At 39.9% G+C, this 23,811-nt stretch overlaps 1 protein-coding gene across 2 annotated transcripts; it reads right to left on the bottom strand.

Annotated features, from left to right (window-relative positions):
* Window positions 1–3,133: 3,133 nt before the first annotated feature.
* MAPDA (N6-Methyl-AMP deaminase) lies at window positions 3,134–19,384 on the bottom strand (the record flags this gene model as incomplete). 2 transcript variants are annotated; one of them, XM_079699816.1, is made up of 10 exons in its annotated part: window positions 3,134–3,328; window positions 3,872–3,972; window positions 6,048–6,186; window positions 8,626–8,706; window positions 9,750–9,876; window positions 11,996–12,077; window positions 14,816–14,900; window positions 18,398–18,458; window positions 18,950–19,080; window positions 19,322–19,384. In XM_079699816.1, 10 exons carry the CDS (start codon window positions 19,382–19,384, stop codon window positions 3,134–3,136), a joined length of 1,065 nt encoding a protein of 354 aa, XP_079555942.1. The 2 variants fall into 2 exon arrangements, with proteins under 2 accessions (XP_079555942.1, XP_079555943.1); XM_079699817.1 differs by lacking the exons at window positions 3,134–3,328; window positions 3,872–3,972; window positions 8,626–8,706 and having other exon boundaries at window positions 6,037–6,186.
* Between the last annotated feature and the right edge of the window lie 4,427 nt (window positions 19,385–23,811).

The raw sequence follows: 23,811 nt of genomic DNA on the forward strand, positions 1-23,811 counted from the left end.
TGACAAGGAAACCGCTGACTGGCGCTGGGGAAGAAGGATGAGCAGTCTTAGGGGACTAGCTCCCATGGGAGACAAAGGTCAGAAACCAGTATCTTAAGAAGATACTTCAATGGGCAGTTCAGAGGAAAGAAGAACGTGAGTGATGGCCAAGGCCTGGGATAAGTAGCTGCATCATTAGTCACATTGAATGAGTTGGGATGGGAATGAGATCTGAGAGAGAAGTGGGGAGGTAGAATTTTCTAAAATCCATAGTTTACTGTGGTAGATGAACGATTAATTAGGGTTCTGGTGCTGAGGGAATTTCCTAATTCCTAACTCTTACAAATTAAGGGGAGATGGTGTCTCAATTATGTTGCCTAAGCAGACAGGAAGATACAAGAAACACGAGTCTAAAGCAATGCCTCGGGATCTGAGAGAGTTTAGGAAGTTTAGGAAGTGTGCTATAGTGTTTTTTTAAAAATGAGAGATCACTGTCTTCAGTATATCTATGTACAGTCTTGTGGGAAAAGCACTGGTTTTGGTACGAACAGATACAAATTCTGGTTCCAGATGTCATGTGTAAGTCAACCTGCCTCCATTTCCCTTTCTGTAAAGCAGAACAGTGTTTACACCTTAATCTGCCTCTCAGGGATACCATGTTAATAAAAATTCTATCTATAAAATGCCCAGTGGTTCTCTAGGTGTTTTTTTTTTTAATGTATATATGCAAATTATGATTAAGTTGTTGCTGGTAGGAAAAGATAAATCTTTACCTGCTTTTTCTGGCTGCCTGGGGTTACTACAAGTATGCCTGTCTGAATCTTTGTTCTAGGTGGAAAAACAAATTAGAATGTGGTAAAATAGAAATGAAAATCTTTCCTTAGTATCTGTATCCATATCCATTGGGACCCATCATAACTGGGCATGGAGACTGAGTCAATTTTAAAAGACCCAGGACCAGCCCTCCAACCTCCAGATGAAGAGAATGTGCAAAAGGAATAGGGCAGGGGATTCCCTGGTGGCGCAGTGGTTGAGAGTCCGCCTGCTGATGCAGGGGACACGGGTTCGTGCCCCGGTCCGGGAAGATCCCACATGCTGCGGAGTGGCTGGGCCCGTGAGCCATGGCCGCTGAGCCTGCGCATCCGGAGCCTGTGCTCCACAACGGGAGAGGCCACAACAGTGAGAGGCCCGCGTACCGCAAGAAAAAAGAAAAAAAAGGAATAGGGCAAGCAAACCATAATTCAAAGAGTCATGTATCACAATGTTCACACACACAGCTCTATTTACAATAGCCAGGACATGGAAGCAACCTAAGTGTCCATCGACAGATGAATGGATAAAGAAGACGTGGCACATATATATAATGGAATATTACTCAGCCGTAAAAAGAAACGAAATTGAGTTATTTGTAGTGAGGTGGATGGACCTAGAGTCTGTCATACAGAGTGAAGTAAATCAGAAAGAGAAAAACAAATACCATATGCTAACACAGATATATGGAATCTAAAAAAAAAAAAAAAATGGTTCTGAAGAACCTAGGGGCAGGACAGGAATAAAGACGCAGACGTAGAGAATGGACTTGAGGACACGGGAAGGGGGAAGGGTAAACTGAGATGAAGTGAGAGAGTGGCATGGACATATATACACTATCAAGTGTAAAATAGAAAGCTAGTGGGAAGCAGCCGCATAGCACAGGGAGATCAGCTCGGGGCTTTGTGTCCACTTAGAGGGGTGGGATATGGAGGGTGGGAGGGAGACGAAAGAAGGAGATACGGGGATATATGTATATGTATAGCTGATTCACTTTGTTATAAAGCAGAAACTAACACAATTGTAAAGCAATTATACTCCAATAAAGATGTTAAAAAAAAGGGAATAGGGCAAAGGCAAAACTCTTACCAGGGAAAATCCAATTTTATCTCAAACTAGCTCACAAACCATTATCTGCCACCCAATCTGCCACTCCTGAGGATGGAAGAAGCAAGAAATAATACAGTCTTCAAACGTTCTAAGAAAGAGAAACCAAGCCCACTGTTGGGGGAGCAAGAGGATCTATGCACCCCTCCCTTTTAGTACTCGTTCAGCCTTTGTAGGGACAGACTGGATGGCATGTGCAGCAGAGGAAGCAAGAATATATTAGCAGAAGCTGGACAGTCATATCTGTTCTCATCAATTGTTTCCTTAGTGCTATTATTTCTTTTTATTTTCCCCATACTATCATCTTCCCTTTATTGCTTATTCTCTATGGCCAATGCCACAGAACTTAATACACAGACACAGACACACACACACACACACATATATACATACATTCGTATATATATACAGAGGGAGAGAGAGCGAGCACTGCCATTTCTCTTTTACTGTAATGTGAATATAGAGGCTGTCTTGTCAACTCTGTAGAGAATTATTTTTATGGTAACCAGGTAGGGGAGGGAAGATGAGATATGAACATAAGAATGGATCAATTCTCTCTCCATTATTCGATTCAAAATCTAAAATGTATCTTGACTCCAGGAGGATTAATCATGAGAAGGGCAAAGGCAGATATCAGAAGCTAGCTTTATCTGTCACTTAGGGTCACCCACCCAAAGGAGATTAACCCTGGCTACTGGGATTCACAAAAATCCATGGTATGCAGTGTAGCCTGGAGTCCACAGTTCTGGGGAATACTTAAGTGAAAGGAGTCCGATTAAAGTAAGCACAACAAAATACAGAGCTGTCATCACAAGCTAGATGGCTTAAAGGTTTTGGCGACAATCTGTTCTTCCTTCTCTCTTCACCTTATTTAGACTAGTAATTCCAAAACTTTTCCTGATGAGAACCTACTCTGATTTTCTTGAAGTTTCATGATCACTAATGAAGGACTGTTAAGTCAAAATCACTGCTGGAATGGGGAGTTCAGTGAGCAGCAACTTTCAAGTCCCTTCCTGTAAGCAGCATGGAGCTAAGCCATGGACGACCTCAGAGCCTGCCAGTCAGTTTAAGAGAGACTTACTGGGCCTCCGCCATGAGTAAGGTGCTAGTGTTGGAGCCCACAGCACTTGGCTGCTATGCTTCCACGGGAGGGAGCAGTGGACAGCTTACTAACTGGGATACAGCAGGGAGATCTAGGTTGTAACACCTACTCGAAAGTAGTTCACCTCATTATAGCTTAAAAATGGAACACTTTTGGCTTCAGATGATTCCACTTCTTCCTCAGATCAGACTTGGTGCTGTCAGAAGCAAAGATGTAGCTGATGGATTCATAAGACAGATCCCACACCTGAGACTGGGTCAAATGAAATGTTTCAGCTGCCAGCTGGTATTCTTGAGAAAGGTGTGTTGCAAAAACACCCTTATCATCGGTCTGCCAACATAAGCAAGAAAGTTTCAAAATGAACGAGGAAATGATTTTTTAAAAAACAACAGCTTTCGTTTAGAGTATTTTCCTATTTACCATGCTTCTTTAAGAATTTAAACAGGGGCCTATAAATGTATCCATGCACATCTATGACTGAACAGGCTTGTTTATCCTTTTTAAGAACAAAAAATAAAACACCAGGGCAGTGGCTCTCAACCATGGCTGCATGTTTAAATCACTGAGGGAGCTTTTAAGATGTATCTGTGCCCAGGACTCACCCCAGATCAATTAAAGCCGAATCGCAAGGGCTGGGTGCTGGGCATCAGTATTGTTGTTGTTCCCCCAGGTACTGTCCAGGACCTTACCCCATAGAGCCAAACCAGAGTCACGCTGGCCCTTTGCAGCCTCTCAAGCCCCAATCTCCTCTCACTCCTCCACTTGGGCATCACCCCCAAGGTGTGCAAGGCAGCCAGCTAGGTAGTGAATGTCTGACCTATGGCAACTCAGGGACTAAAGAGGAGCAAAATACCTCACAACAAAACACCTTACACAGATCACGGCAGGATGGACAATGCTGTACCAGAATCCAAAATGATGCTGGTTGTAAGATGGAACTGTCTGACTTTTGACGTTCGAGGTCAAACAGAGTTCTAGGTGAAGAGGGGAAAGGAAGAAGCCTCTTATTAAAAGCAGATTAGTAGACTCATTCACTGTTCACCAAGTAGATACATGAGAAATCTTTCCAAACTATGCTAATTTTCAGTAGTTCATTATTTTACAAAACTGACCTTTTCTTACATGTGAAAATTTGTAGTCCAATGAGTGTAGTTGTGTGGGAACTATGTGCTGCAGCTCATGGCAGGGAATTAACATCCCCTTCACAGCCCTGTGCTTCTCCCTTTCTTTTACCAAAGAAGGGGAAGAAAGAGGGGTGTGATAAGCCAGTCACCATGAAGAAGGCAGGGAAGTATCGTGATAAGGGAGCAGAAGGAATCTTTGAAGGGTTGCTGCACTTCTTCCTGGTCTTACAGTGGGAGCTAAAGTAAAGGTAAGAAAATGGTAGCACTGTGGAGGGTTACAGTATTATAAAAAGCCAAGAGCAGAAATGGACTTCTTCTATGGCTTCAAAGAAAACCTCTGAACTCCTTTACTCAGACAACCATCCATTCACTGCCTGCTGCAAGTCCATCTTAAGAACGACTTCTATGATTATAAAACTCCTGCCTTGAAAAGCTGTGCCCGGCTCCCCAGCCAGAGTAAAATACTTCACTGATTTGATGGCATCTGCTCCCTTGAGTAAGGTGGCTGCAACACAGGGCCACTCAGTCCCAGCAATGGCAAACCCAACCTGCCCCTGCTGAGAGCAGAGCCGGGCCACCACACCAAGTAACATCACTATGCAAGTGGTTTCCAAGAGCCTCTACTTTTGTAGAGGTTTAAAAATTTCCTTAGTAGAAAGAAAAGAAATCTCACCCATTATGAATTGCTGAAAAACTCTGTTAGTTAAAAAACACACCCACACAGGTGTTACTGCAAATTGTTAAATTTGTAAGTTCAGTGAATTCATCATTAAGTAAAGAGGTTTTCAGCCAACTGCTTCTTTCCCTCATCAGAAAGGCCTTCCCCAACTATCCAGTCAAAAGTGGTTATCTCATCACTATTCTACTGGCTTGTTTAATTTTCTTCAAAGAACTTAACACTGATATTTTCTTGTGTATTTGCTTACTGTCTCTCTTACCTATGCTAGAATATAAGTTCCCTGAGAAAGAAACAGTCTGTTTTGTTTACTGCTGTATTCCCAGCAATTTGAACAGTGACTAGAACAGAGTAGGCACTTCATAAGTATTTGTTGTTAAATAAAAATAGCTCCAGGGGGGCTTCCCTGGTGGTCCAGTGGTTAAGAGTCTGCCTTCCAATGCAGGGGACGCGGTTGAATCCCTGGTTGGGGAACTAAGATCCCACATGCCGCAGGGCAACTAAACCCACGCGCCACAACTAGAGAAGCCCACGAGTTGCAACGAAGACTCAGCACAGCCAAAAAAAATAAATAAATAAAAATAAAAACCCTATAGCTAACATTATACTTAACAGTGACAGACTGAATGCTTTTCCCTAAGATAGGGAACCAGGAGAGATGTCAGCTCTCATCACTCTTATTCTACAAAGTAATGGTGAATAAGTAAGTTCAGCAATGTCACATAACACATGATAAATATAAAATAATCAACTGTATTTCTCTATACTAGCAGTGAAAAATAAAAAAAAAATTAATAAAATAAATTAATTTTAAAAAAAAAGCTCCAGGTATACACATGCAGACAAGCAAGTGTGTGATGGTTAACAGACATATAAAAATGTACTTGGAATCTTGCATAAGTCTTAATTTTTAAATAAATATTATACATTTTCATAACATATGTAAATTGGTTAAAGTCATTCCAAAATACTAGACGACCCTTATTCCCTCAATATAATACCTGGTTCCAGGAACTGGAGGATGTGGCAGTGAACAAGACAGATAAGGGCCCTGGTCTCATGGAGCTTATACTCTAATGGGAGCTAAAACTTCCTGTTACTTAATAAATAAGGCTGAGAAAGCATCACTTAACTTCTAAATGATATTTATATATTTAGAACAGTGCTTCTCTACATATGAATTGCAACCTGGAGGCTGGGGAGGAAGGGACAGTGAGTTGCCTGGAGGACCTAAAGCCTTAAGCCTTACCGAGCGGTATCTGGTGTTGCCTCACAAAGTCCACCAGATCCAGGGATCCTCCCTCCAAGGAGTTGAGAAATGTGCCATGCCCGATTCGGTCAGGAAGCAGGTCCAGGAGTACCTGTGTTTCTTTTTTTTGGTTTGGAATCTCAAAAAAAGGGGAAAGAGGGCATCAATAACCTCTTTCAGTGGTTCTTAAAAGTACTTTTTTCTATAGCCAGGTATTTTGTCCCTCTGGGAAGGTAATGCAGACATTCTGGAAAGCTGAACCACTTAGACCTTCCAGCTCTGTTCTTTGCCTTTTATCTTCCCATTTATTTCCCAATATTCTTCTAGATTCATTTTGATGATAGTAACTATGAAGTCAATAGCCTTTTCACACACATTCTCCTTTAAACCTCACAAGAATCATACAAAGCATTAAGATGAAGAAATCAAAACTCAGAAAAAGTAATTTTCAAAAACAAAATCTCACAACTCTATATGCATATGTGTGCTCTGTGTTGTGTATATGTCTTCATACATATTACAACAAGGGATAGAAAAAATATATATAAATAACAAAACTGTTAATAGGATCAACTTAGGAGCAGAACTGAAGGGGACCTTTCATTTTTTATTTCTTTACTTCTACTTTACACTATTTCTGTACACGTGGATTTTCTTCAGATACATATAACTTTTGTAGTTAAAAATATAAAGCATTTTAAAGAAAAGCTGTCCAGGCTCACAGAGCTAGTGAATGGTGGAGATAAGGGTGAAACCTGGCTCCATCTGACTCCGGTGCCCAGACTCCATCCACATACAGTGCGCTTATGTTCTATCTTGACAAGGCTAGCTAAGTGCAAACCACAACTACCATGAAAATGTCTGGCTGTGCTCTTCATCTCCTAGATAGCCTAAAAGACAAATGACCATAACATGTTGAAATGAGATGTTTTATATCCAATGGACCAAACAAGAAAAGCCACAGAAATTAAGGGAAAGAGCAGGTTCTGATGCTGTCCACAAAGGCCAGAGGTAACTGGCCTCATGCTGGCTGTTCTGTTATCCTGACCAATGACTTCAATCTGGCATCAGTCTGGTCAACTAGAGGGTGTCCTACACGTGAAAGATCTTTTGATCAGAGTGTGGAAACATGGATCTTAGATTTTAACTTCTGCCACTAGATTACTGACTCTCTGCTTGTAGACATGAAAAAGAGCCAGTACTGACACGAAGCTCCAATTTTTTCCCTAGTCTTTAAATCATGACCTTAGTTCTCAAAATAATCATACGAGCTAAGTAGACTAAGTATTATTTCCTGCATTCAAGAAACAAATTTAGGGGCTTCCCTGGTGGCGCAGTGGTTAAGAATCCGCCTGCCAATGCAGGGGACATGGGTTCGAGCCCTGGTCCGGGAAGATTCCACATGCCACAGAGCAACTAAGCCCGTATTCCACAACTACTGAGCCTGTGCTCTACAGCCTGTGAGCCACAACTACTGAGCCCGTGTGCCACAACTACTGAAGCCCGCGTGCCTAGAGCCCGTGCTCTGCAACAAGAGAAGTCACCAATGAGAAGCCCGCACACCACAACTAGAGAAAAGCCCGCACACAGCAACAAAGACCCAAGGCAGCCAAAAATAAAAATAAATAAATAAATAATAAAAATAAAGAAACAAATCCAAATTCATCAAGTTGTATAATTATGTACAGCTTTTTGTATGTTAAAAAAAAGAAAGAAAAGAAATAGGTAGAAGTACTGAGGTAGAAAGTAAATCCGTCTGTAAAATGGGGAAAATTCCAGGAGAGTCCCTTGCTTGCCTCACAGGGATGTGCTGATTAAGAAAATGACTGTTCTCCAGCTACTCTCTGTGCATTATCTGCACTGTGCTCATGCTGCCAAGGAGCTGGGGCCACAGGGGCACTTGATCTTCTGCTGAGCCTTATAAAATGATAATGAGCTACTTCCTTTCTTGCCAGTGTATGTGACACATTCAGGTCCCTTCCCTGCAAGGACAGATGAGACAAACTCATGCTTTTCTCAGTGTCAGCTTGCTGATAACAAGGCTGCTGATATAAATTCATGCATTTTCTCTAGCAAGGTGTCAATTAAGCTGTTTTAAGGACACAACCGTAGTGCACGTCAACAGCCAACCCCAGGAACCACAAAAACATAGACACAGTAATGTGAGGGACTAAAGCAAGTTATGCCTTCATCATTATAATTTACACAAAAATATTTCTACTTTCTCTTTCTAAAAATGTTTTCCTAAGCCAGGTCTATCTTTAGCCATGTACAAATGATTATTATTTTCCATTAATTATTTTCCATTGTAATCTACCCTCTCCAGCCTAATTTTACAATATTATTTACCTCTGGGGTTTCCCTGCTGGCACAGTGGTTGAAAGTCCGCCTGCCAATGCAGGGGACACGGGTTCGTGCCCCGGTCTGGGAAGATCCCACATGCCGCGGAGCGGCTGGGCCTGTGAGCCATGGCCGCTGACCCTGCGTGTCCGGAGCCTGTGCTCCACAATGGGAGAGGCCACAACAGTGAGAGGCCCGCGTACCGCAAAAAAAAAAAAAAAAAAAGAATATTATTTACCTCTGAAAGATGCAATGCCAACTTCAGACCTGATTTTTTAGCTTCTAAAAGAGGTTCCAAGAAGTCTTTTGCTTGTCCTACCTTGAAGACAAAAGTTTAAATGAGGATGTATGAGTATAGGCAAACTGAAGAACTGGGTACTCTGTCTCAATAAAAAAAGAAATAAAATAATGGCAGAAAAAAAAACGGCAGATGGACTTATTTGCACATTTTGTTTATAAAGTATCTACAGTGTGCTAGACATGTTAGAGAATTCAAAGCTGGCACAGACACAGTCCTTGCCCTCAAGAGTCTTAAGTATCAGTGAACCTGATGACAATCAGCTAAGCTTGATATAACAGTCACCAAATTTTACTTTTGGAAGGATATCTAGATATCTAAAGCTAAGAAGAAGAACTCACCTGATTCAGGAACCAGCATGATTAGTAAAGAAAGCTTCTATCAAATGGACGGATGAAACAAGGCCAGAACAGCCCAGGTTTTGACAAAGCCATAAGAACCAGGTTCACAGGACTCTCTAATTCAATGGTTTTCAACTGGGGTGATTCTGCCCTCCAGGGGACATTTGGTAATGCCTACAAACATTTTTGGTTGTCACAACTAAGAGGGTGCTGGTATCTATCGGGTAGAGGCCAGGGATGCTGCTAAACATCTTATAATGTACAGGACACCCTCCTACAACAAAGAATTCTTTGGCCCCAAATGTCAGTAGTGCCACAGCTGAGGCACCCTGCTTGAATCTGACCAAGAAGCTCTAGATCAGCCTTTCTCAACTGGGGCTTCTGTGAGACAATTAAGCCCTAGCCATAATTAAGCATTAGACATGGATTACATGTTAATAAATTAACTTCTCTAGTAGAATGGTACTAGCTGTGAACCAAAATAAAATAATCATATTGTCATGCAAATCTTTTTCTCTTTTTTTAGGGGGCTTAATTCTTTCACAGAACCCTGTCTGAGAGCAGCTGCTATAGACATTCTGATCACCCAGGGCAGGATAGGGCTTCATCCACACAGAGAGTCTGTTGGACCTCTGGAGAAAGCAGGATGCTCCAAGGTAATCCTCATCCCACAAACTGATTCTACCTTTTAGAAATAAAATATATTTTGGAAAAGTAACTTACAGTAGGGTCTCCACTGAGGTCAAGGCCAAGAACTGTATCCTCAGTAGAAAGGAAGAACTCTTCAGCAAGTTTAACAGTCTCCTTGGCTACTGAAGGGCCACCTCTTCTGTCGACTGATATCAAATACCTTTGATACAAGAAAAACACAGTTGAAAATGAGGATTGATTGTGTAGATGAAAAAGACAACTCTTGAGTATGGCCAGAGAGGTATGGCAGGCTACATGGACTGCATCTTACTGGAAAACTACAGCCTGATTAACTTGACATCTTACTTTGCCATAAGGAATGAGACATAAATTCCTAAACAGCACCAAATATCTAGTTAGTGTTCAAAGTTCTATCTCCTGTTTTTTTGTTCATGTATTTGTTTTTTACAGTTTGATTCAGAATCCAACTAAGGTCCAAACATTGTGTTGGTCAGTGTGTCTCAAGTCTCTTTTACTATAGCCACTTCCCCCATGCCTCCACCCTCTACCTCACACCTCCCCCCGGCCTCTTTTCTTGAATTTATTTGTTGAAGAAACCACATCATTTTTCCTATAAAGTTTCCCACATCTGATTTTGCTGATTGAATCCCCATGTTGATAACATGTTCTCCTGTCTCTTGTATTTCCTATGAATTGGAAACTGGATCTAGTCTAGAGGCTTAATCAGATCAGATTCAATATTGAGGCAAGAGGATTTCATAGGTGGTGATGGTTCTTTCACCAGGAGGCTTAGATCCCTTATTTCATTAAGGGTTACAAGATTGGTAATATTCTAATTCTAACATGCATCCAATAGCTGATACAAATTCATTCTTCATACATTAGCTGGATTCCTACAAGGAATCGAATACCCAGAGAACCCCTGTTAATATTGTGTAATTTTCCTCCAGCATTTATTAGTTTATCTATTTATTCACAAAATAAAGAAATCCCTCCAGCATATACTTATTTACAAAATTTGGATCAACTATATATAAAATGCAGTCTTTTTTTTCCACTTAACAATTTCCCCTGCCATTAAATAATGTTAGAAAACAATATAAATCATATGAATATAACATAATCTAATTGTCCTCTGATTGTTGGACATTTTAGGATGTTTTCTACTTTTTGTTATAAATAACACTACTTTGAAGAATCTTAACATTAATCAATCTATTTCCTTAGGATACATTTCTAGAACAGAGTTACTGGATCACAGAGGGAAATTATTTTTATAGATCTTAATACCTATTTAGAAAGGTTTTATTAATTACATATGCTCACCAGCAGTGTGTAAGTTCACAAACACTGGTTAATATTCTTTTTGGGGAGCGGGGTGCCTGTTGAAATGGCATTGTAATAGTTCTTTTTAAAATTATTTGATTAGTGAAGTTAAATAGTTTTCTATACATTTATTGGCCATTTGTATGTCTTCTTTTCTGAATTCTCTTGCCTTTTGCCTGTTTTTTTTTTTTAAATTGGGGTATTAGTCCAGTTAAGCTTAATTTCGAGAGATTTTATAGCCAGAAACTATAGTTAGCTTTCTTCCTTTCTTCCTTCAAGGACTTACTGAGCCCTAATTATGTGCCAGCTCTGTTCTAAGTACTGGTGGGGTAGTGGTGAAACAAAAGACAAGGGCCCTGGCCTCACTGAATTTACACTCTAGCGGGTGAGTGTTTATATACAAATAAAACAAGAAGACTTCTGATCTTGTTAAGAAGAGTGCCATAACGGAAATAAACGGGGTGACTAGAAGATGTGGGGAGGCACTTTAGATAAGGTGGTCAAGGAAGGCCCCTCTGAGGAAGTGACAGCCACATTGAGACCTGAATAATGAGAAGCCAGCCATGCGAGGATACAGTGGAGGTGTAACAGGAAGTACAAAGGTGCTGATGTGGGACAGTCTTGGCCTACTTGAGGAACAGAGGGTGGGCCAGGGCGTGATAAGTGACCAGTGGTCCAGATGAGGCTGTTGAAGTAAGAAAGGCAGCCACGTGGGACCTTGCAGGCCATAGTAAGAAGCCTGGATTTTCACTGAAGAGCCATGGGAAGCCATACTTCACAAGAGCAACAGGACTCAGAACTTTACTGCCACACGAAAAAATTCAGAATTGCATTCTCAACTTTAAACACAAGGTTCTTGACTCTTTTTTATTAAAAGATAAAAATTGGTTATTGTTTGATTTATAAAAATCCACTATACTCTGGCTCAAAAGAGTAAATTTTTCACATTCTACTATTTTAAATGGTGACCACTAAGGTACAATGCTTCTTACCTAACATCAATGTCTATGTTTTCTTGTTTGGACTGTTTTATACCCTCAAGTACAGATTCCACATAAGTCTTTTTAGTCATTCCTGGAAAGGACACAAATAAAACATTTTTAAAGAGATCATCAACTACTTCATCCTTCAACATCAGCATCCCTATATGAACAAATACATTTTCACTTTATGTGTGATACGGGTATGGTTAAAGATGAGTTATGGATACATTTTAGTAAATACCATTTATGCTTTAATAAAATTGAAAGAAAATGAAATACTAGAAAAATGAAATTTAAAAAAAAAGACATAAAATTCAAGCTTGTTTAAAAATTATTCTCAAATTCAACAGACATAAAGTTACTCTCAGGACTTCCCTGGTGGTGCAGTGGTTAAGAATCCGCCTGACAATGCAGGGGACACGGGTTCGAGCCCTGGTCCGGGAAGATCCCACATGCTGCGGAGCAACTAAGCCTGTGTGCCACAACTACTGAGCCTGTGCTCTAGACCCTGTGAGCCACAACTACTGAAGCTCATGCACCTAGAGCCCATGCTCCACAACAAGAGAAGCCGCCGCAATGAGAAGCCCACACACCGCCACGAAGAGTAGCCCTTGCTCACCGCAACTAGAGAAAGCCTGCGCAAGCAACGAAGACCCAACACAGCCAAAAATTAATAAATAAATAATCAATTAAAAAAAAAAAACTACTCTCACAAATTGCTATAAAAAGTTTAAATGCTTGTTCTAACAAAACAAGATTAACAAAAGCCCTTTTCTGGGAATTCCCTGGTGATCCAGGGGTTAGGACTTCATGCTTTTACTGCAGGGGGCATGGGTACGATCCCTGGTTGGGGAACTAAGATCCCCATGTGCATAGTGTGGCCAGAAAAAAAAAAAAGCCCTTTTCTATGGCCTGTCCTTAAAAAAAATGCCAGAAAATTTTTTCTCTACTAGCAGAATGTTTTCCTGCTTGTCCAGGAAAAAATCCTCTCTTGGTTTCCTTTTCCCTCAACCCTGCTCAGACTGTGTTTCTCATCCAGGGCACTAGAGATGTTCTTTCAAGTTCAGGTGCTCAAGTCCTCCTCTTCTGTGGTGCTCTCAAAAAGCACTCTCCAGAACAATCTCCTCTAAAATACTCTCATACCCCAGTTATAAAATGTTTACATTTAGTGGAAAATCTCTAGAAAAAACACAGACAATTATAAAGAAGAAAAATAAAAATAACCTGTAATCCCACCACTCAGAGATAACCACTGGCTGTTTTTCTAAGTGTGTGTATATGTGTAAACATATATATATAGATATAGATATAGATGTATAGATATAGTTTTTGTTTTTGTTTTTTTGCGGTACACGGGCCTCTCACTGTTGTGTAGCCTCTCCCGTTGCAGAGCACAGGCTCCGGACGCGCAGGCTCAGTGGCCATGGCTCACGGGCCCAGCTGCTCTGCGGCATGTGGGATCTTCCCGGACCGGGGCACGAACCCGCATCCCCTGCATCGGCAGGTGGACTCTCAACCACTGTGCCACCAGGGAAGCCCCTAGATATATAGTTTTGAACAGATGAGATGCTACTAGGTATATATGTATCCTGTTCCTTCATTTAACACTGTATTCTGAGCATGTCTTCACGTCATTAAAGTGTCTTTGCAAATATTTTTAATGGTTGCCAAATATTCCATTAACCTTTATTTAACTATTCCCCTATTGCTACATACTTAAGGTGACATTCCCCTTTGAATCTCCATTTGAAGAGTCAACTAGCCCTAATAATTGGCAGGTTTCTTCTTTCCTTCCCTTTCACTATCCTCACCAGTATAACTTGGAACTGATCCTACAGTTTAAAAATGTGAGATAAGAATCTTCTGCTCAGGGGGAGGAATAAATCGGGAGATTGGGACTGACATATACACACCACTATACGTAAAACAGATAACTAATAAGGACCTACTGTATAGCACAGGGAACTCTACTCAGTACTCTGTAATAACCTGTATGGGAAAAGAATCTAAAAAAGAGTGGATATATGTGTATGTATAACTGATTCACTTTGCTGTACAGCAGAAACTAACACATTATAAATCAACTATACTCCAATATAAATTTAAAAAAAAAAAGAATCTTCTGCTTGTCTCATTTCAGCACTTACTTTACTATATGTAGTTTCAAAAATTTTACCCCATGAATGATGCTGGGCTACACATGTCTGGGTGCAAGATGATCTGGTAGGGCCTCTTTAGGTCACAGACAAAGTGCTAAGGAGGACCCAAGGGCACAATAGAATATCTCCTGATGCTGCTCTTATGGAAAGAGGGTCCCAGGAAATTTCTCCAGATCACATCCAGATCCACTCATCTCCATCCAGAGAGGTTCTGCCACATCACAGCTTGCTCCTGGTCTAAGATACCATCAGTCCCTGAGACGTGACTCAATAACCTTCATTTCAGTGATTGTCATGAAATGTGATTCTGCATCCACTCATTGTCTCACAAGTGCCTTGATGCAGGGAACTCAAACTAGCATTTATTTAAGACAATGCAACTATAAGGAAAAAGTGTTTTCTCAGAGTGAGAAAAATAAGAACAAAGAAAATGTTTGCAGGTGTTTTTATTTCCCTTTAACAGATAATCCTGACCTGATTTTTTAAGTTAAGAATAACTCACTCATTAATAACATACATCATTAATGTACATCAGAAGATCTGGACCACTGACCCTACTTTTACAATAGTGTAAAAGTAAATACTTCATAGTCTCAACTTGCAAACACATGCATCATCAAAGCACATGAGAAAAAAGATAGACATCTGCTGAGAAGTAGTTAGATTCTACCTGTAGCATTTTCTCTGGGCGTGCTCCTTAGTTCCAGGTACTTGACACCATCGTCTGCAAATTCTTTAATGACATCTTTCGTGACCTGATAATAAAGGCAATGTATGCAATATTGATTATGTTAGTGTAAGCGGCCCATTGAAAATGCCACATGCTACATCTTTATTTCATGCATTAAATTTGATTTGCAAGGAGTGTTGGGAGTCTCCCACATGGTGAGGATGACCTGCTTTGTCACACCCCTGGTGGAGGCTGTGACAAAACTACCGCATTTCCAATAGCTCCCCTTACCCACCCCCCATACTCACATGAAATCCAAAGCTGCATGTCACCCACACTTTTTGTTTCTCTTCTCCCCTTTTAGCCATTTCTCTATTTCCTAATGAACAGCAGACTGATAAAACAGAGGCAAAACTAAAACCAGTAAAACCACCTATGAGTGTATACTATTTGAAATTTCATTACCTATGGAAATAAGCAACTAAAATGATTAGGTAGTACTGATGTACCATTTAAAGTCATGGCTTAAGATTCTTATTCAAGTTATTTAGGGATAAGTTGTATTTTTCAAGAATTTTTTCCGGCAGGGTTAAATTTCCCCCAGAAGTACTTAGGAAGATTCTTCTTAGGCAAAAAAAATGGGTGATAAATTTGAGTAAAACTGTATCCAATCTAGCACAAAACTCAACACTTCAAAAATTACGAAATCACCAAGATAAATGATATCTAAAGGCTGAAGCCATGTTTTCCTTCATTGCCATCAACCCTAAAATATACCAGATCTAGAAGAAAAAAGGACCAAGTTAGAAATGCTGTGACAACCAGCCCTAGTTAGTCCTTACAGCTGGTATTCTACTCTTAACCTCCTTTGACCACGTGCACATGGGCATGCAGGTGCGGCGTCCTGGCCAAGGAACAAGGCTGGCTGGTTGCGCAGACGGTACCTAACTGGGTGGCCCCGCCTTGGTGGATTCATTGCAATCCAAGATCTGGGCCTCATCTTTTTTCTTTACGCTAAAGCCAGAAAAGGAATTTATTATAACATGAACATAACGGGTGGCTCGGATTCACCAGGAGGTCTGGAGAATCAGCCTCAGAGATTACACAGCTCAGGACAACACAAAAGCATTCAAAATCACGTGACACCCCTGGACCAAGCAAGACACCACTGCTTCCTCCACCACTGAGCATAACCCTGCAGCCTCTGCAGCATCATCACAGGCACTGGACCCCATAGCACTGCTGTCTCAGGAACCCCATGATGCTGCCACTGCCACCATCAGAGCACAGGCCTCATCTTTGCAGGGTGAGGAACTCACATCTTATCATTGCTCCAGAACTAAGCAGACCCAGAGACACCCTACCCCAGCTCACAGGAGACTAATGCAGAAGCCTATTTGTAATGTATGAATTGCCAATGAGGGTGTAAGTGAGGGTGTGAAGCGATCCTATCTACTATCCAGGGCACCCCCTTTCTTGATGGTGAGGTATGTGTGAAACCAAATAGAACAACAGAAGGTTGCTGGCAAATACTGACTGAGAGCAATGGGAGGAAGATTTCTCTAGGCCACATTAAGGCCTGTGGAATCATCTCTAGCTCACGTCCGAGAACACTTCCCTAGGGTCCATATCCGTGTTGGCCAGATTCAGCCCTTTCTGCTCCACGCAGCAACAGGTACCGAGGGCAACTCTTGGCTCTTTGGGCTTTCCTCTCCTATGCGCTGGACTGAGAACATCTACTCAAGTACTTCCTTCAGATAGAATCCATCACAATTAGTTAAGTTTCCGCTTACTCCAAGGATGGTAAGACTGCACATCTTGAGTGAGAAAGAACATGGGCTCTGGAATTGGACAAAATAGTCCATTCTGCCACTTACTCGCAGTGAGTGACCTTGAACAAGTTACACTTAACCTCTTTAGGCCTCAGTTTTTTCATCTGCAAAAAGGGAACAATAAAAATGCCCACCTCGATAGGGAGGGTGGGAGGGAGATACAAGAGGGAGGAGATATGGGGATATACGTACATGTATAGCTGATGCACTTTGTTATAAAGCAGAAACTAACACACCATTGTAAAGCAATTATACTCCAATAAAGATGTTAAAAAAAAAATGCCCACCTCAGAAAGTCATCTTGAGTATAGTGTCTGGCACATGCAACAGTTAATATTATTTCAGTCACATTTCAATCCTGTCTCTTTGAGATTACACCCAGTCGCCATGACTTGACTGTTAAGTGATCCCCACTCAGTCCCACATCTGTAAACCATCTCTTGGCTTACTCCCACACATGATTCATTTATTATATGTAAATGTTATTAATTTCACTCTCTGGGGCATCTCACTGTCATCCTCTCGACCACCTACAGGTGTTCGTCTAAGTAGCACTAAGTCAAATGCTACAGAATCTTAATTCCTCGCCTCATATTAATAAAGCTTTTTACCAACTTTGGAAGGAATGAAACAATGAGCACGGCATATGATACCCATGAAGCTCTCAGAATCTAAAATTTTATCAGGTTTGCTCTGTTACACTCAACAACAGAAAGTGAGACAGAGCCTCCTGTGGTGGACGTTCCTAGCAGGGTTCAGTGGTACCTGTTGAGTGGCTGATTAGACAATGCTCCCTTGGGTTCCTATAAATCCCTGGGCATGTCTGTAACACAGAGCTTACCTCATGATGTTGGATTTCTCCTCTTATGGGTCTGTCTCCTGCCTGACCATAGATTCCTGAGGGGCAGGGACCATGCTGATCTATCTTTATATCTCCCAGTCTTTAGCAGGGTGCTTGGAACATTGTGGGCACTCAGTCAACTTTTGTTGAACTAAACTTTTAGAGTTAACCCTCCTCCAAAAGGTGATTAATTTACTTAATAACTATCATGAGGATCAGTCTCAGCCAAGGAGGAAAATTCTTTCCTGACCAGTCAAAAGTCACCCCTCCAGAAACACAGGTTACACTTCTTACTTTGCATTTTTTTCTAAGGGTTAAGAACACTGATAGGATTCTGCTTCTCTCCAATTACAAAGAGAATATTTAAAAATGCCAACCTGGTCAGATCAATATACAGAAGCCAGTTTGCCATATCAGACTCTAGTATCACAGAGCTTCAGCTAAGGCAACACAGTGGAGTCCTCTAGCTCTTCATCCCCAGAGGGAAGGACAATTTCCCTAGGGATTAATCATTCAATCTGTAAGCACGTCTTGAACTTCTTCATTCTCTATAATGTCCACCCAGGGGCAGTTCAAAGTATCCCAAGCAATACATGTAAAGTCTGTGGTCAGATATTTCATATATATATATATGTAAAACAGGACAAGATTTTCTCCTCCACATTGTCCACTACCTAATAGAAGATTCTGATCTTGGTTCTTTCCTCGTATCTTTTATAATGAACGTATCTTTTGATATTAGCTCTTAGGCAAATGTCTTACACTATTTTTTAAAAGAGTTACCATAAAAAAAGCAGAAAACATTTTTCATCAGATTCTTGATGACAGCAAAAGGTCACGTGCAACAACAGAAGGGCATCAATTACTTACTAATTTTTAAACCAGTCTAAAAATTACTTCATTTCTCACCATTAGAATATCTTCAGGGCCAGTAGTAAGCTGATGAATAATTTGAAACATCTGGAAACATCTGCAACATGAAAAGTTTTAATGTACTTTAGTCATCAAAAACTTCACTAAATTAACTGATTTTAGGCCAATAGTAATCATATATTTATAAAGAACTAGAGAATAGGTTTTTCAAAGATTACATTGGTCTGGAGGGATAATCAAATGACTGAAAATCATACGTTACTTTTATGTGGGAAGTAATAGTTTCCCTTCTCCACCCCCCAATCCCTACCCCAAGTGGTAGCAGGAAACTGGGGGAAAAAAACCAACAAGTCTATATTTTCAAGTCTAAAGAATATTACAATATAGTGTAACTTCACAAACAATACAAATCACTAAAAATACCGTCAACAGTCTGACAGTTGGAAAAAATGCTATATGTCAAGTTATACTCTCCATACCAGATGGCCACCCTACTCCTTTAACTACAAAAATCTGAATCCTTACATACTATTTACAATCGCAAAATAGAGAAAGAAAGAAGTATGTCCACAATCTCCCCAAACTCACTCTTCTAAAGTTCTTTTCTTTCCCTTGTCAATCATAGTCATCTGATAGTGGATTTTAAGACCTGGCTTCTTGGCTATTAATTTCTTTATGGTATTGGAACTAATGGATCCATTCAAGTGGGCATGAAGTTCCTAAAATAAGAATACAATCAGTAAAAACTTCTCAAGTGCACTAGATTCATAGTATCATACCAGGTGCTTGATGTTTGTAGTCTGTACTAGGCAAACTGCCTACTAGATGTAGCTATATAACTTTTAAAATGTACAAAGTTTGCAAATTCTACTTATAAAATGTACTTGTCTTTTGTGAAAAGAAACAACACAGAAGTCATTATAATTAGCAACACTCCAGATTCCGTGGTTGAATTCTCACCACTTTAGGTAATTGTGAGTAAAAGGTTGTCTTCCATGGCTCTTGTTCTTCTGCCTCCATCATGATTTAGCAGAATAGCAAGGTCTTTCTCCAAACACTTATTCTTGGCATGAACAATACAATGTGATTCAGTCAGTAAGTTCTGTGGTCTTGAATTTCCTTCAGATTGCTTCACTTCCACCCATTTTGATAAGATAAACAGTATACACAGTTCTGGGCTCAGCTTCACCTATTTAAACGAATGTGAACATTTTCAGATGTTGATGCAAAAGCAAAGAAACAGGTTTTGTTAATTTATTCCTCTAAAGACAAAAGCTACTCCAAAGCTAACTTAAGTGAGCCAACAACATGAACAAGAAATAAGAAAAGCCCTCAAGCTGGTAAGAGGTGGATTAAAATCTGAAATTTAGTAGGGTATATTCCTTTACCTATTAGCACTTTCTATAAAACTACTTCTAAAACTAGAAATTTATAAGACCTATTTTGGGTCCAAAAGTTTACATTTTTGAACTATTTAAAATATATAAAGGAAGAGGCATTGGAGTCGGATGGACCTAGGTTAATCCTTTTACCAGTTCTGCTCTTAAGTAGCTGTGTGGCCTTAGTCACTTTTAACCCCATGGCTTCAGTTTCTTTATTTGTAAAAATGGGATAAAAATTCGATAAAAATGCAGAGTAGCTGTGAGGATTAATAAAGTACTTTAAATTCCCCTCTTCTATGTTCCCACATAATCCAGTGACTACCTTTAACTCAGCACTTTATCACACTGTATCTCAATCACTGATTTACTTGTCTTTCTTCCTCACCAGACTATATAAACTTCCTAAGAACAGGGACTATGGCTTATACTACCTCCCTAGCATGAGTCCCTCCTAAGTCAGGGATCATGGGTTCAAGTCCCAATCTGAGGTGCAGGTGGGTTTGAGCCCCAGCCCGCGGGTTTGAGTCCCACCCGAGAAGGAGTGCAGTTTCACACCTAGCACAGTGCCCAGCATTTTGTAGGTGATAAATAAATCCTAATTTCCCTTTACCTCTGAAGGTGGCTTATAAATTAAGACAAAATTCCAAGTGAAATTTAGTGATTTTCAAAGTATGGTCCTCAGATATTAATGATGATGACGTTGAAAAGAATAGCAGTTTCCATTCAGAGCCTACCAGTTAAGTGGCAAGCACTTTTAATAATATTATCTATAATCCTCCCCATAAGCTTGCAAAATAAATATTTTTACCACATTAAAAATCACTAAATTGATACTGAGAGGGTTAAATAAGTCACCAAGATATTAAAATGGGCAATTAAGAAAATAGTTTGTAGAGATCTAGACAGAGCCATAGAAATCCACAGAAAGGCTAACCCAGTATGAGATAAATTTTAATAGAATTTTAATAGAATGCCATAGTAAGTGCTTAATAGTAACAAATGAAAAAAGATAGACTATTTAATCAATATGTTTAATATCTCTACTGAAGCACATAAGAGATGTCATTAACACAGAAAAACATACCTTGACATAGTAAAGTCAATTTGTCATAAATTGACCTATGAAGTAAATGTTAATCAAAATATTCCCAAAATTATTCCTTAGAAATTGATTTTTAAAGTTCATGTGGAAGAGTTAACTTGTAAAATTATTCAGAAAAATATCTGAAGCTCAGAAGAATACCCAATATGGGTGAAGGTGAGAGTAAAAGTTCTGGTGGGAGCAGAACTTGGTATGATATTTTTGGAAGGTACTTTGGCAACACACACACACACACACAAACCCACATACTTTTTGACCCAATAATTATACTTTTAGGAATTTATCCTGTATCTTATAGGATACGTACAAATACACTTCTTTTTTTTTTTTTTTTTTTTTTTTTTTTTTTTTTTTTTTTAAACAAATTACAATTTATTTATTTATTTATTTATTTATTTATTTTTGGCTGTGTTGGGTCTTCGTTTCTGTGCGAGGGCTTTCTCTAGTTGCGGCAAGTGGGGGCCACTCTTCATCACGGTGCGCGGGCCTCTCACTATCGCAGCCTCTCTTGTTATGGAGCACAAGCTCCAGACGCGCAGGCTCAGTAGTTGTGGCGCACGGGCTTAATTGCTCCGCGGCATGTGGGATCCTCCCAGACCAGGGCTCGAACCCGTGTCCCCTGCATTGGCAGGCAGATTCTCAACCACTGCGCCACCAGGGAAGCCCCAAATACACTTCTTGTAGCATTATTTATAATAGCAAAAAATTGGAAACAACCTACATGTCCATCAGTAGCGTACCGGTTAAATTAATTGTATATCCATCCAACTGAATATCTATGACTATATGGAAAGACTTCTATAATATAGTATTATTTCCAAAAAGTAAGTTGCAAAAAACATTGTTTACAAAGATGACATTTATAAACAAAGCATGTGTGTATACACACACACACTCTTATTTATATATATCTTTATTCCTAAAATAGGTATGAAAGGATACATAGAAAACTGTTCGCACTAGAAAGTGGGTTGGAAGCGGCAAAGGTCAAGGGACAGAATTTTATTTTTACTTACCTTATAAAGTTTTGTGCAATTTGAAGGTTTTACAACCTGCATGTAATACCTGATTACTTTTTGAAATAATTTTAATAAATTAAAATTTAAGTAATAAATTTAGATAATTCACTTATTACTTTTAATAAATCAATTAAAATAATTAACAAATTATTTTTCAGAATTGTTCATAAAATAATTAAATAACTTTTTAGAAACCTTGCAAAACATTTTTATTAATATGAATTACGAGAGGGAAGAACTTTTACATTTAGACAACAGAATGACAGCCTGAAAAAGCATTTAGGACATTTTACATAGCAGGCTGTTAACAAATGTTACAGATGGCTAACTTTTCATATAAATTTTCAATCCTACTCTAGGATCCTGACCTGATTTTGTGGCACATTTCAAACCACCCTCCAGATTGCCCCTTAACTAGTTATGAGTAAATTTACTGACCCAATAGCTACAATGTTAACCTATGGAAATTTGAAAGCCACCAAAGCAAGCACAGTTTTTACACGTTTTTTAAAGTTGTTTCACTGATCATTACCTAAGCTATTGCTATCAACAATTCCATGCCCTGCCAGATTCAGTCTGCCTGGGCTGGCTTTGGCATGGATCAGAAGCAGGTGGGGTGGGAGTGATGTGCCAAAGGGCAACACATTGAGATAAGATCTTTCTATATTTGTACTAATATTTCATCGCGTTAGAGCAGGGCCAGAACCAGGTCTCCTGTTCTCCTGGAGCAGGGGTCCCCAACCCCCGGGCCACGGACTGGTATTGGTCCCTGGCCTGTTAGGAACCGGGCCGCACAGCAGGAGGTGAGCGGTGGGTGAGCAAGCGAAGCTTCATCTGTATTTACAGCCGCTCCCCATCGTTCGCATTACAGCCTGAGCTCCGCCTCCTGTCAGCATCATGGTGAGTATAATTATTTCATTATATATTACAATGTAATAATAATAGAAGTGCACAATAAATGTAATGTGCTTGAATCATCCGAAACCATCCTGCCCCCCACCCCCGTGGGAAAATCGTCTTCCACAAAACCGGTCCCTGGTGCCAAAAAAGTTGGGGACCGCTGTCCTAGAGAACTTTTTTCCTCCCTGTCCTCCACCCCTGCCTCCCAAAGGGAACTCAGGATAATAAAAACACTTGTTACTATTTATTAAGCACTTAGTATGAGCCAGGCATTCTGCTAAATGTCTTGGATGGTAATTTTACTTGATTCTCATAACAACCCATGAGGTATTACTGTCTCATTTTACATAAGAAAATATAGATTTTTAACAAATAACCAGAAAACAACTGTAAGGCACCCAAATCACAAATTTTGCTCCATTCTCTTTCTTCTTGAATCACTTTTCTTGATCTGTTCTTTACCAAAAAAGTAGTAGTTCTAATATATCATGTACATTTTACTAACTTGTCATATAAAAATTCATTTCTACAGCATAGTATATATTTTTCAAAGTCCTACAACTTTTTTTTTCTCTTTGACCCTCGATAAACCCTGAAACACCACACAAAGCAGCACTTAATCCCCTCATTTTAGAAATGACCATCTCAAAGTCCAGCAAGCTCAGGGGAGTCCTTCTCCCATTCCAATTCCAAGCTCCTCAAGCGTTCCATAGACCCAGCTGCCTCAGGCTGAACTTTACAACTCAGTCACTACCTTTATAGAGACAACGAAAGCCTTCAGACATGAATTCCCTCTATTTCTCTCTGCTTTCCCTCACACTTAAATTTATCTTTATCTATACCCCTTCTTCTCTCATGAATCAGAGAAAGAGGATTCATTCTCCTGTCCCCAAGACTAATTTGTGCCCAGGATCCCATTCCTTCCTATCTATTCCAAGTCATTACTCCACTAATTTTCTCACTTTTCTGTTCATCAACCTCTCTCTCTCTCCAGTTGCTAATTTACCTCAGGGAACCACCAGGTAAGTACAGTACTTGCTTCCACCT

This window comes from Hyperoodon ampullatus (genome assembly GCF_949752795.1).
Source record: "Hyperoodon ampullatus genome assembly, chromosome: 3".
In the NCBI taxonomy this organism is placed as follows: domain Eukaryota; kingdom Metazoa; phylum Chordata; class Mammalia; order Artiodactyla; family Ziphiidae; genus Hyperoodon; species Hyperoodon ampullatus.